Source organism: Pinus tabuliformis, chromosome 5_2 (genome assembly GCF_031772625.1).
Source record: "Pinus tabuliformis cultivar Carrire ecotype Pingquan chromosome 5_2, CPIR1, whole genome shotgun sequence".
NCBI lineage: Eukaryota > Viridiplantae > Streptophyta > Pinopsida > Pinales > Pinaceae > Pinus > Pinus tabuliformis.
In genome coordinates, this window is record NC_142306.1 from 751,556,556 (window position 1) to 751,572,100 (window position 15,545).

Here is a 15,545-nt window from a genome sequence, read left to right on the forward strand (position 1 = left end):
AACCTACCGTCAACTAGCGGAGTGATTGATCTAATTTCAAGTACAGTCGATCACACTCTTCCATCAGAGAGTGAAACTCATGTCACTCAGGTTGATGATCCATTATTTGATCAAGTGGTCGATACAATTTCACATTCGGTCGATCCCACTTTCCCTTTAGAGAGTGAACTTCATACCGCTCAGGTTCTTTTTGTTACATCAGATTCCTCTATGCCGGGGGGCATTTCACTTGTTTCTATGGAACCCCATCCAAGTACTGAGGTCTTTTCCTTTGATTGGAATAGATTGATAGAACCTCGTCTTCCTTCCTCCATCCCTTTCCAAATCATTGTCAAGGTTGGTGATAGGGACATGCATCGCACGTAGGTAAATGAAGGCGCTTCTATTAGTATTTTATCCTCAATTCCTTGGAAAGCTTTGGGTTCCCCTCAACTTGCGCCTATTACGCAGAATCTGAAAGCTTTTAACAGAACCATTAGTGAACCTTTAGGGATCCTTCCTAATTTTTCCATTACCTTGGAAGGTAAAATTGTCTGTATTGATCTTATGGTAGTTCGAGGTCCCTTGGATTTCAATTTACTCCTTGAGCGAGACTATGTTTATGCAATGAAAGTTGTCGTATCGACACTCTTTCGCGTGATGTCTTTCCCTCACAATGGAAATATTGTGACTGTAGACCAGCTTTCATTCCCTAGTCTTGTTTCAACTACCAATAATATGATAGCCCTAAATGTTCCTAATTCTCAAGTGGTATCTACCCGGCCACGGGTTAATTATGTGGCAACTAGTCCCATGTTTTCAGTTACCAATGTAAGTGAGCTTCTGAGTGTTTGCTCATCTTCCTTTGATTTAGATCTAGTAATTGACATGGAAAACTCTATGGGATTACTTGAACACGATGTTCTTATCCCTTTTGAGTCCCTTGACATGTGTACCTTCCAAAGAACTATTCTTCCTTCTGATGAAGACCTTTTGGAAGCCATGATCAAGGTGTGTCCATTGACATGTCTTTCTTCTAGTTGGAAGCCATGATCAGTGAGTGCGAGGATAGTTTTTCCCTGTATCAACCTCGTTAAAAAATGAAACAGGCTGTTATGAGGACAGTTCGTTTCCTGTGTCAACCTCGTTAAAAAATGAAACAAGGATTTTGAGGATAGTTCTTGTTACTGAGTCAACCTCATTAAAAAATGAATTAGGTATGAGGACTGTTCTTTTCCTATGTCAACCTCGTTGAAAAATGAATCAGTTGGTTAGAGGAAAATTCCTTTTACTGTGTCGACCTCGTTAAAAAATGAATCAGTGAGTATGAAGACAGTTCTTTTCCTGTGTCAACCTCGTTAAAAATGAATCAATTAGTTTCGAGGATAGTTCCTTGTCTTGTGTCAACCTTGTTAAAAAATGAAACAATGATAGGTTATATAGGTAGATTGTAGAGAGTAGTCACGAGGATAGTTTGTTCTTGTCTCAACCTCGTTAAAAAATGAATCAAGGTTTTTAGAGCATAGTTCCTTGTCTTGTGTCAAGCTCGTTAAAAAATGAATCAAGGTTTTAGTTCCTTGTTAGGTAGATTGTAGAGAGTAGTTATGAGCATAGTTCCTTATCTTGTGTCAAGCTCGTTTAAAAAATGAAACAAGGGTTTTGAGGATAGTTCTTTTCCTGTGTCAACCTCACTAAAAAATGAAACAACTCCCACGAGTCTTTTCAAGATTTCGAAAGTAAACCTTCATTTCATCCACTTGGTTGAATGCAATGAAGCTTGGGGGGCATGTACCTTGATTTGCGTCATTATGCTGGGGGCATGCGAACTTATAACAAGCATAGTTTTTCGTTTCAAGCTTGCATAAACATGAAACTGGATCCAAGCATAGTTCTTTTCCTGTGTCAAGCTCTTTAAAAAATGAAACAAATCCTCCTCTAATTGAGTCGAGAGTTTGACTAGACCTCATAAATGTTAAGTTGTATATTTAGGTTAGTTATTTTAGTTTTTTGCATAATTTTCTTACAGTTTTAGGTCTAGTCTTTCAAATGATCTCGTAAATGAACCTTCATTTCATCCACCTGGTTGAATGAAATGAAGCTGGGGGGCATGCGCTCTAACAGTTATGCTTAGGGGGCATCAAGCACAGTTTTCTCTCTGTTTCAAGCTTGTGTAAAAATGAAACTACTTTGAAGCATAGTTTTTCTCTGTTTCAAGCTTTTGTAAAAATGAAACCTATCTCGAGTCAGTTTCAGTTATTTTTAAGACTCGTAAAATAAATGAAATGTTGAGTTCTTTCTGTCTTTTCCTACTCGTAAATTAAATTGAAAGTCGGCTGTATGAGTACATTTTTATCATTTTTTCAAACTCATTAAAACTTACGAAAAAGTGAAAACCATGAGTACATTTTTATCATTTTTTTGAACTCGTTAAAACTTACGGAAAAGTGAAAACTTAGAGTCACCTTTAAGCTCTTTTCTGACTCCTAAAAGATGAAAAGATCGCCGAGTTTTTCTTTTTAAACTCGTTAAAACAGAACTAAAAAGACGATCCACTTACAACTCTTTTTCTGACCCTAAAAACATGAAAAGATTGTCGGATTTTTGTCGTTTCAAATTCGATATTGGTTAAAAAAGCGATGTGTCATTGATCGCTTTTTTACTTTTTTGGATCAGGGGCACTAATTACGAAAAGTACTCCTTGGTCGTAAAGATCAAGCGGTTCTCTCAAGTATTATTTTATACTTTTTTGGGCTTGGGAGACACAAATTTACGAAAAAGGTCAACCCTGGAGTCTTCCTAAGTTTTTTCAGACTCTCTAAAATTGAAAAATGTCGAGTTTCTCCTATACTGGACTCGTTAAAATTTCACAGTAAAGGACCTGTTCAATTACAAACAGGAACGAACCACTCCTTCTTAGGGTTCGAATTTAAAATAAGTTGGACTCATCCGAAGGATGAGCTTATAATCAAGCAAATGTTATCCTCCTCAAGCTTGTCAAAAATAAAGAGGTACTTGCCAGAAATGGTGGGGGAAAAGAGAGAAAAATGGGCATGTTTGTCATACTTTGTAATTGCTCTTGAACACGACACTATTATTCACCTGGGTTGGGAAATCCTTTGCCTAACAGTTGATCAAACCACATTGAAAGTCTTCAGCCGGTTTCTGGGTATTAACTTTGGGTCAATTGTCACCAAGCCATCTGTTGTGTCGTTATGTGTTCAAGATGTCACTACCAATAAGCCATTCATCTGCAAAATATCTATCATCCATCTTGACCATCCCTGAGTCAGTCCTTGAAACTAAATTTCTTCAACTTGATCTATGATTTCGTGTTGTGGGCTTGCCTACGACGGATCGCTTTCTATCGACTTCAGCTCATTATCTAGAAAGATGATCTAGAAATCGTCAGTACCTTGGGATCTGCATGCCTCAATGGCAGGTTTCTCGCCTTTGACGACAGGTTGCATCATTGACCTTCGATCAAAGGATTCCGTGACATGTTCGACATCAACACATTTACTCACATCTCATGGATTGTACTGGGTACTTTGAGAGCCATTGACGTCACTGATGGTTTCTCTCACACTTATTAACAGTTTACATCATTGACTGGTAATCAAGTGGTTTCTACCATGTTCGACTTCAACACATTCATTCGCATGGATAGAATCGTACTGTTTCGGGAAGTAGAAATGAAGACCCTGGATCTAGTTTCCACAATCCAGGTTGCGAGGAATTTTGTATTCATTATATAATGGACTATTCATAAACAAATGGTTGCGTCCATACTGTGTCCACATGAGTCTATACTTGTGATGTTTTACAAGATCATTCCTGTATCAGAGCAGTAGTTAGTTTTCTAGTCAGTTTTGATCTGAGTATGGGAATGCCTACCTCAGCGATGACATGATCTCATATATATATCTTGCATTGAATGTTTTTACAGGTTCCAACTGGGCTCTCCACAAGATGATCCTAGAAATGATAAAGTACTTCACTCTTCCTAAATGATAGAAATCCTCATCTACTACAGACTTTGCACTTTAGGGGGCAATCTGTTACACAAAAATATCGTCACCATGATTATTTGCAGTCAGTATGAGTCTATCATCACTTGTACTGTCCTCCTAAGCAAGTCTCAGACCTCAGCTCTTCAAATCAAGCTTTGAAAATGAGAGAAAAACATTAAAAAATCAATGTAACTCTGGTTCCGCACTTTCTCTCACTGTCACCTGTGGTCCCGCACCTTCTGTGTACAAAAACTGCGGACCTGCCCGCTCTGTCCCTAGCGGTGTAGGTGCAGACCCTTGTGAAAGTCAAAAGGCCGAAGTTTTATCTTAAAAAAATCACTTTGGGTTAATTCTAGAGGTTTCTAGAAGGAATTTTGACGTGGATTGTTCGCTCTGAGGTGGTTCATGCATCCCAAAAGAGAAGGAACTAATCCCTTGATGAGAGGAGCTATCCCTTTGAAGAAGGGCTTTATCCCTTTGAAGGAGGACCTAGTAACCTCCCTCCATTGCACTATAAATACAGGCATTGGGCTGGTTGCTAAGAAGGTTAGAAGCTGAACATTTTTTAGGGTAAATTCTGGTGAAATCAAGACTTCCTAGTTGAGCCTAAGAGGAGAGATCACATACCTTTTTGGCTTCATTGGGGAGTGAGTGAAACTTGTCAAAGTAGAGGAGACTTCTTGTTGGACCCTGGGAGGAGCTTGTACAGCGTCAAGGCAAAGGTTGTAAAGTTCTTCTTCTTTTGAATTAATACAATCAAACTTGTTTTTCTCAACAAGTATCTCATGTTATTTGTTTCATGGACTCCTTGACTTTCATGTTAGATATGTTTTATGCAATTGGCTTTTCAGGTGCTATTTAATTTGTTTTCCTTGTTTGTGTTTGCAGATTCCCGACAAAGGAGCTCATTTGGATCAAAGGAGCGAGGGCATCCACAAGCTTGCGTTGGACCTAAGGTAGGCCCTAAAAACACTTGTTTGCTATTGTTTATCAAAGCATATTTAGAGAAAGAGAGTGTCTGGTTGGTTTGCTTGTCATTAGGTCTTCTTTAGATTCTAGGAAGGTCTATCTTATCCGCAAGATCGACTTATTCTGTGTGACAAGAGCCAATGTCTTTAAATGAGATTTTTTGGAGTTTCCTAGTGAAAAAATTTGTGGCCAAATCTTAATTTGTGTTGTTTAAACTGGTTTTTTAATTGCATATATAGATTTTGCACCCTCAAAAATCTCTGGGGAAATTTTTTGTGAAGAGTTCACCTCGACAGCTTGTGATGTCAATGAATCCCTAGCAGATTTTAGACAAATTTAATCAGAAAACTTTTCAAAAAATCACATTTAAAAACTATTAGAATCTAAAAATATCTTGCAAACCTAAAAATAAGACCAAGTTCAAACCATTAACCTTGCTGTTATCTGGAAGATTCCTGAATATATAAAAATTCCCATGGTTGCCGCTATAAACAACATTTGCTCTCCTGAAAACAAAGCACTACTATCAAAGAGAGGGGGACTGCAGGAATAAAAAACAAACGAAAGAGACTGTTAAAAATTGTTGCTTGTTGCAGATTTTGTTTCTTTCTTTCTTGCAGTTACAGTATATGTCCTTACCTTTGAGTATATTGGCTGTGAGATAAGAAGTGAAGAGAAGCAAAGGACACCATTAAAGCAGCAGCAGCAGAGGAGGTTTTGACTGGGGCGATCTAGGAACATGTCCACATTACTCTAAACTCTTGATCTCTCCATTAGTCCTGTGAATGTGTTGCAAGGTCACCCCAGTCGAGCGTGCTCTGTCTCATTTATTCATGTGAGCCCAATATGTAAGGGAACCCTTTTCTGAAACTAAGATTCAATGAATGTCTGTAATTTATAATTTATTGAAATGAGATTGATAGAGAAGGAGAAAGGAACCGAAATCTGGTAGTACAAGCAGTACACGTGAAGTGCAGAGATGGCCCTAAGATTTATGTTGAGTTAGGTCAAAATTAGATGGTTTCACACACTGTCGGTGGAAGCAATGAAAGGGCTTAATCTCCTCCATATTTAGGTTGAAAGGACAGTGCCACGATGGGAGGTCAGTACGAAATTGCAATGTATGGAATGTACTCCAGTACTATTTTTACCAAAAAAAAATTGAATAGTACACACAATAATACTTTATTATAATAATAGAACGAATTGAAGTATAGTAAGGTTTGAAGGTGTCAAAGCCAGTGTGAATGCTGACGTGTCTATGAGACTCAGTTAATACAGTGACTATTGAGACTATGACATTAGCCAGGGACTTGCACACCAAAACCAGTTTCTGGCCTGATAAATCTTTTGTTCACAGATGATATGTTATAAATCATATACATTTCACAACTTGCTTGACCACGGTAAGATAAGCACCATACCTACCTAATGTATAAAAGAAGACTGATAAGCAGGAGGAGGGGTAGGCAATCCACTGCCAAAGTGATGGTTGTTGTAATTAGTAGAGGAATTGTAAGAACCATGCTCTAATATGTCTGATTTTGAGTCTGAGTCAGTAAAGAAAAATGCTCAAATGTAACTATGTGCTCCTTCAGCAACCATGATGTCATGGTGACTTGGGAGCTCCACAGGCAATTTGTGAATTTCCAACCATTACATTAACCCACTTTCAACTTCTCTCAGTAATTCTTTCCTCGCATCTCTATTAGATACTTAATAGACATTTTAACATGGGATAATGTCTAAAACACAGGGAGAACATCAAGGTCTACAATGGAATTTATTGTGAGTATTAAAATGTCTAGATATTTGTTTTCAGATATTCTAATATAATCCCAATGAAGCAGAGTGAGGTACAAATGTTGAAGAATTCCTAAAACAAAAAATACTTGTGCCATTTTGACTTCTTTTGAAGTTGAAAATTCTTCAGAGAAATAGTCCCAACAACAATGACCACGGAACTACAAATAACCATGGCTGTTAAAAAGCAATAAATTAGATGTGACAAGATTATACACACAATAATCCCAAAATAGGGACATCCAGTTATGCCACTGCAGTAAGATCACCTGAAATATCACATAGAAAACAGCCACAAACCAAAGATGGCCCATGTGGCATGGCACTGAAACAAAGCCTTTATAAACCAATTGTATAAAATGGTTTTTGGAAATGCTTGAGACCACTCAAAGCAATGATGGGACTGCACAAAGGAAGTTTGTGCAAAGAGGCTATCACATCAACCCAAGAATTTGCGTGAAAAGCAATTATATTCCTCCTCCCTTACAGTGACTATTGAGAAAGTTCCAAGAAAGTTACTATCAGTATTCAAAGGAATAAAGAACTTTACTCTATTTTTTCTGGGGTTCAAAGAAAACTGAAGAGTTCAGAACCTTCTTTATAGTTTCTCTCACAACAAAGAAATAAGCACTGTACCTACCTAATGTATAAAAGAAGACTGATAAGCTGGACGAGGGGTAGGCAGTCCACTGACAAAGTGCTAGTTGCTCTAATTAGTAGAGGAATTGTAAGAACCGAACCCATTTAGAACATTAAACATTATATAGTGAAAAGAAAATATTCCTCGTCCCTTACAGGTTTTATGGGGCCTAATAAGATCAGAACTTGAAGGAGGTTGAGTGCCTCAGCATGTGTCAAACCATAGATCTGATGGCTACGATGAGGACAGAAAGGCATTTGTGGGAGTTTATTTCAAAGGGAAATGCCTTACGGCGTAATAAGGAGATAAACTCCGTTGTAATAGATGCACTAGCTATTCATCAATAATTATTAATAACATATTGTATCATCCTTTGAGCTCAATTATGTGACTCAACCCCATCTAATTTCATCATTTAGTGATCTGGCTCATTTTGTAATACATGATGCCATACAAATTTAGGTCTGTGTTTTCAAGTTTTGTAAGCCCAACAACAACAAAAAAGGTTGCAATTTATATAAGGACCCCTCAAGGAGTGTGAGAATTCAAGGACATAATAATACTGATTCGGAAATGAAAGCCATGTTAGAATGAAGCTTGGCATGACTAGCATGTGCCACATCATCAAGATGACATCCACAAAATTAACTGAATATGCAGACAATTAGATTTCGCGACGTCACAATGATAACATTAGCACAGCAAGTTTAAAACAATAGGTGGCGGCTCCAAAAGGCACCACATACATCCTAGGAGGTAAGCTAAATGGTCTTTTCAATAAAAATAATAATAGCAATAAATTCTGCCTTTTCAAATTCCACTAGGTCCTATAAAAGTTTTGAGGCCAATTAGCTAAGAAGTTCTATTTTTTATGTTTTCACGTCTAATGATAACCCTAAGCTAATTTTATGTTATTCCAGGGCCATTGAACCCATTGGATTTATGGGCTCATGTCTTCAAGCTGTAAAACTCCTCAATGGACCCAACAACAAACCAAAGACAAATTCAAAGCAGCAAGTTGGATGGATTTATGAATAATAATGCAAGGACTACACAGAATGAAATCCATTGAGGCACAGGAGCCTGGCACATCATGCATTTTAGGACCAATTAGAGGATGCAACATGTTCAAGGCAAACAGAGGAGGATTGCCACTGATCCTAAATTTAGGAGCGCCTTATCACCGTTAAATCACCTAAATGAGAAGTTGCTATTTACAGTAGTCCTATTATAATGATCAGTCATAGGTCTAAATGTTATTTCATTAAGATGAAAGGCACAACAATAATATAATTTATTAATTTCTCAGCCAACATTTTAGTGTTATTCAGAAGTCTTAAAGTTATTTACTTATTTTGGATTCGGACACCCTTCAGGGCATATGATAACTATTTTTTTATGATATATTTTATAACAGCTGCGGTTTTCTTAAATTAATTGCATCCCCATATGCCAGGTCCCAGGTCACACAACAAAACACAAATCTTCATAACTATAATTCAAGCATTAGAATAGAAAGTCATCTCTAAATTTGAATTTTCTGTATAGTGTATATCAAGATTTTTCCCTGGAGCCTGGCACATCATGCATTTTGGGACCAATTAGAGGATGCAACATGTTCAAGGCAAACAGAGGAGGATTCCCACTGATCCTAAATTTAGGAGCGCCTTATCACCATTAAATCACCTAAATGACAAGCTGTTATTTACAATAGCCCTGCTGTTATAATGATCAGTCATAGGTCTAAATGTTATTTCATTGAGATGAAAGGCACAACAATAATATAATTTATTAATTTCTCAGCCAACATTTTAGTGTTATTCAACAGTCTTAAAGTTACTTATTTATTTTGAATTCGAACACCCTTCAGGGCATATGATAACTGTTTTTTTATGATACCTTTTATAACAGCTGCAGTTTTCTTAAATTAATTGCATCTCCACATGCCAGGTCCCAGGTCACACAACAAAACGCATTTCTTCATAACTAAAATTCAAGCATCAGAATAGAAAGTCATCTCTAAATTCGCATTTTTTGTATTGTGTATAAAGATTTTGCGGTCACAATGATCATTAGTACAAAGTGAAAAGAAAGAATCTCGAGTTGGTCTTTGCAGAGAAATTTATTCTCAAAAATGCAGTCACTATTTTGAGCAAGTATAAGACAATTCTAGAAATTTAACAGTAGGTTCATGGCTATAATGTTTCTCACCCCGTGGCAGCAATACATTAGTAATCATAATGATTACTTTACTGTCATGGTGAATGCTTGAAGACATGCAGCCCCCAAAGCTATTTTAGAATACTAATCCATATAAAACGCAATTTGAGGAAGATGAAACATGATCAGCCAATTAGAGTTTATGAAAATTTAATGCAGAAACCATCACTTGAGTGAACGACATTGAACTCATCAATGTTTTCCAAGTCAGAATCTGCTTCCATATCCTTCCATTTCGCCCAATCCTCTGAAAATTTGTTTTCTTCCCTCAGAGGTGAGGGAACTCTCAATTCATGGGTGAGGACAGGATAAGGATCCTCAACAAAATACTTATTCTCAAGTACCTCTTTAGCATTTAGCCTAGCTGCAGGGTCATAGCAAACAAGTCTTTCCAAAATAGAAAACACGTTGTCTGAGCAATTGGGGACATGGTTCTTCAGACCAACGGAGCTTCCATCACCAGGAAAACAAAGTTTCCTATAATCAGGAAGATTGGAGCATCCAGGCCAATTTTCTTCTGTTGGAGTCCCAAGAACTTTAACCAGCCTGCTAAGTTGATCAATGTCTGAAGTCCCAGAAAAGAGAGGTTCTAAAATCAAGAGCTCCCCCAGAATGCAACCTAACGACCACAAATCAATTTCTTTTCCATAGATCGTTGCTCCATAGAGCAACTCCGGAGCTCTGTACCATCGAGTTCCAACACCAGATGTGAATCCCTGCATCACCATATCACCTTCATTTTTCCAGCTCAAATCCAAATTCGCAGTTTCTGCCATATCATCAAAATTAGTTTCAACTGCAGTGGATGAATCCTCCTCCCCTTCATTCCGCACTCCCTTAACACTATCATCTTCCTCCATCAACCTTTCTCCTGGGGCATCAGCAATGATATCCTCTTGAGGAAGCTCATACTCTACTTCATAGATCGCCCTCTTGATGTAGCTCATACTCTACTTCATAGATCGCTTCAGGCTCTTCAAGTATCCTTGCTTGCAAGTATTGATTTTCGAATTAAGAGATCACTAAGTTATTGAATGTTCAGGCATCCTACTGACGAAGAATCACTAAACTTTAAGCACTATTCAGTTTCAATTTAGGCAACTATTAACCTTGCGCTTCTATGCAACATTTGCTCGAAGATGCAGTTAACCATAAACAGGCTTTCAGCATATTTTAAAATATTAACTGTTAACTGGAGGATTGAAGGTGATAAGAAAAAAAACACAGAAGAGGCAGCAGATGGCAAGCCACTAAATCATCTATACTTACCTGTCCAAAATCAGCAAGCTTGATAATTCCATCAGTGGAAATGAGCAGACTAGAGGGCTTTAGGTCACGATGGATAACCCAATTGGCATGGCAGTCAGCCAGCCCTTGCAAGATCTGAATCATCCAGGCCTTAACCTCGGCCTCGGGAATACCATTTTCTCCCTTATTCTTAGCAGACTTAATGACAGAATAGAGATCGGAAGGCAGAAACTCCAAAACCAGAACTGCGTCTTCATTTTCTCTCCAAAACCACTCATAGAGCCTCACAACATTGGGGCACCCACAAAGCCTCTGCAGCGCCTCAATCTCTCTCCAAGAGCTTTGATAGTCATGCACCTCCTTAAGGGCTACTATTAGACCGTCCTCCTTTCTCCGCCCTCTGTACACATCCGAATAAGTTCCGCTGCCGACCCTCTCTAGAATCTCGTAACGGGCACATATTTCTTTGTTGCCGTGGAGACTCCAGCTGCTCTGCACATTGTCCTCCATGTTTTGCATTCCTCAAATCTCTGGAAGACCTGTTCCCATCAAATCTTTTCGAGATTTTAACTCTCAAAACCCGCCCATCAAATCTTTTCGAGGTATTCAAGTCTCAAAACCCTGAAACACTAAAACCCTATGGAGAAATCCCCAATTCCATGGTCCGGAGAACATGGCCAGTGTTTATATATCCCAAATTCCTCAATTCAAACCAACCTTCATAAGCCCGAAGAGTTTCATTTGCCCTCAAAACAAAATAGACCGAATCAAATATATTTAACATCTGAGAAGCCTTATAGATCAAATACGAACAAGAAATGCAGGAGTTATGACCGAACCGACCCTCCTCTGCAGCAACTCCGCCCTCCTCAACACCCTCGCCCTCCTCTCCTCTGCATCAAATGCAGATATCCGCACGCAGGATGGGTTCATTCAGTAGGTATTATAACTTATATGTTAACCCTTTTTTAAGGTTTTTTAATGTTTTATTACATTTTTTATTAAATTAAATGGCTGATTTCTGTTCAATCGTCTAACAATAGATCCGACGACTACTATTAGGACAGAAAAGCATTTTGGGGGGTTTCCTTATGGCGTAATTATTATTATTATTTTTAATGTATAAACACATTAGTGTAGTGAAAAACTTTTGGACATTCAAATTATTCAAAATTTATGAATCAAATTTGTGATTGCACCATTTTTATCTTAAACTTTGGACAAATTTAACTAAAATATATACAAAAAAAACCTCCAAAATATATATTAATATATTTAAAAACTATTAAGTAATATATAGAGAGTGATAAAAATAATAATTTTTAATATTTTAATTTTAATTTTTAATAAATTTAAAATATTAATTTATGGTATATAATTTTGAATGATTTAACTTTGAATTCATAATTTCAAATGATTATTATTTCAAATAAAATAAATATTGATTATTAAAGAATAAAATGTATTGAATGAATTTTTAAAAAATAATAATTAATATTTAAATTACAATTTTAAAATTAATTTTATTTTAAAAAACAATTTTTGTAATTGAAGTTTTTATGATCAATAATGAATTAAAAAAAAAGTTACTTAAAAATCACAAAGCGTTTTGGTTTATTAATAAACCAGATTAATTGGTTTAAAACGAATCAACAAAAATTTTGCTACGTGATTTCTACCAAAAACTTTCTCAATTAACTTTATTCTTTTTATTTTGCTACGTGATTTCTACCAAAAACTTTCTCAATTAACTTTATTCTTTTTATTTTAAAAAGTTAGTATCATAATTTTCCATTGTATTGAAAAGATTCATCACATTTTAATGAAGGCGTAAATAGTAGAGTTAAAAACTCTTATAATAAGAGATAAAAACTCCTATATAAGTGTCTACGACACGTAAGTGATTGTTTGGAGGAATATAAGATCGGAATCACGGCAGAAATAGGATGTGCAGTTAGAAGTTTCACCACATTTTAATGAAAGCATAAATAATAGAGTTAAAACTCCTATAATAACTTTCTATCACTGGCAAGTGATTGTTTCGAGAAATATAAGGTCAGAATCACCGTATAAACAGGATGTGCTGTCCAACCGAGTAACTGGGACCTGTTATTCTCCTTGTAAAACCAAGAACTGAAAGCAGCTCACTACCTGCTCGTTATAGATACTAGTTGTTTCGAGGAACAGGTGGTCAGAATCACAGTATAAATAGGATGCGGGGTCCAATCGAGTAACTGGCAGCTGTTATTCTCCTCGTAAAACTAAGAATTGAAACAGCTCACTACGTGCTTGTTATAGACACTCGTCGTCGCACCATAACTTGTGTGCTATGAGATATTTTAATCTTTCCAATATTGTCAATTTTTTTATTTAAATTTTTTCAGTAAAAAATGTTTAAGTATTTTATAAATGAGTGAATTCAATTTGTAAATGGGGTGAGTATGTAAGCTAATAAATATGCTGTTTCTTTTTCTTTTTTTTTTCGTTTTTTTTATAATGTATTTTAATTTATTAGTAATGTGTATTATTTTGAAATTGAAGTTTAATTTTTTTTTTATGATTGAATTGAGGCTTCTGTGATCCATAATAGTTGTAAGCAGAATTTCGACGAAAATCACATGAGGAAAGACCTTTGTCGACGCAACCAACCAGTGTGGTTCATCGTCAGGACAAGTTGATATTGTGTTTTTTTTATGATATTATGTTTTTTTAATAAAGTGATATAATTTTGTAGTAAAATATATTTTTAATGTATAAATGAATTTAAATTCTTAAAATATATATATATATATATATTCTCAAGGAATAGTTTAGTTGGTCAAAAATAAGTCCCTCGCCATCTGCAGGTCACAGGATCTTAGTGGGCAGCGGAGCTAGATTCTCTTCAAAGTTAATCAACCCAGATATTTCCGTAAACGTAGTTGACCAAAGTGTCTGTGAACCACAGCTTTATATATATATATATATAATATTTTATTATATTTTAATAAAATAGATAAAAAATAATAAAAAATAAATTAGAACACTGGATACTACATATAAACCTACTTTATTTAAAAATAAATAAATAAATAAAATTAATTACTGAAATATATTTGAATATAATAATTAAAAAAAAAAATGATTTTATAGTTTAAAACAAATCATCTAAAAATGTGATCATTTAATAATTTCATTTTTAATAAATAAAGTTGCACTTAATATACTTGAAAAAATTTCCGCGCATCATTTTTAAATTAAACAAAACTTAAAATATATATATATTTTTGGGAAAATTCCATTTATAAAATACAATAATAAATAGATTACACGCTTTAGAAATTCTTTTTTGGGGGAATTTTTTTTTGGTTGGGAATATGAGAAAAATTAACCGCGTTAGTACAGCTATTCCTCGAAACCATGAAAACTTGGTTTTTAAGGAAATACTGCTATTCATCAAAACCCTAAACCCATACGCGTTTTAAAGTCTCTGCAGCAATTGATTCACAGAAGCATAGCTGAAGGAAGGGCAGTCTGCCCATCTAAGTGGGTTGAGCGCTGAGAGCACCTCAATTTCGACCATGGGCAATCATGGGCAGGACCAAGTCGACAAAATCATGTTGTTTGCCCGAATATGCCTTGTTGTGCTTGCACTCGTGATTGTGCTGCACTTCAATGGGAAATGGATTCGGGATTTGGTAAAATCTACTAGATTTACCAGACGCAGATCCGATTTCAGGCGACGTCGGATTGATTTTACTGGAGAAGATCCGGAAAGGCTGCAAAACATGGGGTTGGATTCTGTGGTATTAGAGACGCTGCCCAAGTTTGTCTATCGATCACACAATTTCACGGATCGGTTGGAGTGTTCAATATGTCTGTGCGAGTTGCAGGAGAATGAAAATGCCCGGATTCTACCCAATTGCAAACATAGTTTTCATGTAGATTGTATCGACATGTGGTTTCTTTCACATTCCACTTGTCCCTTTTGCAGAACTGACGCCCAACCCGAAAAACCAATTTTGGAATACCCTAGAGCTGCGCAAGTTTTGTCTACAATCCCAGAACCGACGGGGGAAGGTATGCTTCCCAATCTGAATTTGGAGGAAGGGCAGAGTGCAAGCTCCGAGGAACAATATGATATCGAGAACCCACCAAATATATTACCCTGTTGTGTGGAGGAGCAAATGAATGCGGATATGGATGAGGGGACCTGCAGTGGAAGAGTATAAATTCGTCATATTTCCATTAATATACCCAAGAAACCCATGTCTTCCATTAGCTTTACTCGCCGGTTCGCAGTCGTCTTCGAAATCTCCTGCGGCTCACTTGCTTTCGTCTACAGACCATATTCCCTATAGTGTAACAACTATGATTCTCTGTTCTTTGTAGTGTAAAGATCATACATGTATGTTAATGATGGTACACTGTATGATCCAAATTTTGAAATGGAAATGGAAATGATCCTATTTTACGGTAAAATGTGTCACAAAAGAAATGGAAATGGGTTCTGGTTGAGTTTTGCATATCATCCATGCTTTGTTTTCTGTTCGTCTTTTGACAGTTTTTATTGGATTGCAATCGAACTGATCATTTTATTAAATTGTATACAACGAATCTGAAATACGATTAATACTTTCTTAAGGAAATGCAACGCTTTTCTGTTATCCAGAGTCCAAAGGTTGGACGAGTTTTCG

The 15,545-nt window shown here is 36.4% G+C and overlaps 2 protein-coding genes across 2 annotated transcripts; one reads left to right on the forward strand and one right to left on the reverse strand.

The window, feature by feature from the left end:
• Positions 1–9,761: 9,761 nt before the first annotated feature.
• LOC149161423 (cyclin-dependent kinase F-1-like) lies at positions 9,762–11,524 on the reverse strand. Its single transcript, XM_089435525.1, has 2 exons — positions 10,873–11,524; positions 9,762–10,553 (listed from the first exon to the last, which is right to left on the reverse strand). Exons 1-2 carry the CDS (start codon positions 11,386–11,388, stop codon positions 9,762–9,764), a joined length of 1,308 nt encoding a protein of 435 aa, XP_089291651.1. The 5' UTR covers positions 11,389–11,524.
• A 2,857-nt stretch (positions 11,525–14,381) lies between these two features.
• Positions 14,382–15,263, forward strand: LOC149161424 (RING-H2 finger protein ATL2-like). Its single transcript, XM_089435526.1, has one exon. It carries the CDS (start codon positions 14,430–14,432, stop codon positions 15,078–15,080), a length of 651 nt encoding a protein of 216 aa, XP_089291652.1. The 5' UTR covers positions 14,382–14,429; the 3' UTR covers positions 15,081–15,263.
• The last annotated feature ends 282 nt before the right edge of the window (positions 15,264–15,545 follow it).

Excerpts from the sequence above, each read along its gene's own strand:
- LOC149161423 (XM_089435525.1), bottom strand. The coding sequence starts at position 11,388 with ATGCAAAACATGGAGGACAATGTGCAGAGCAGCTGGAGTCTCCACGGC. Across the intron at positions 10,554-10,872 it reads AGGTAAGTATAGATGATTTA|AGGGCGATCTATGAAGTAGA; the intron begins GTGGCTTGCCAT and ends AGCTACATCAAG.
- LOC149161424 (XM_089435526.1), top strand. The coding sequence starts at position 14,430 with ATGGGCAATCATGGGCAGGACCAAGTCGACAAAATCATGTTGTTTGCC.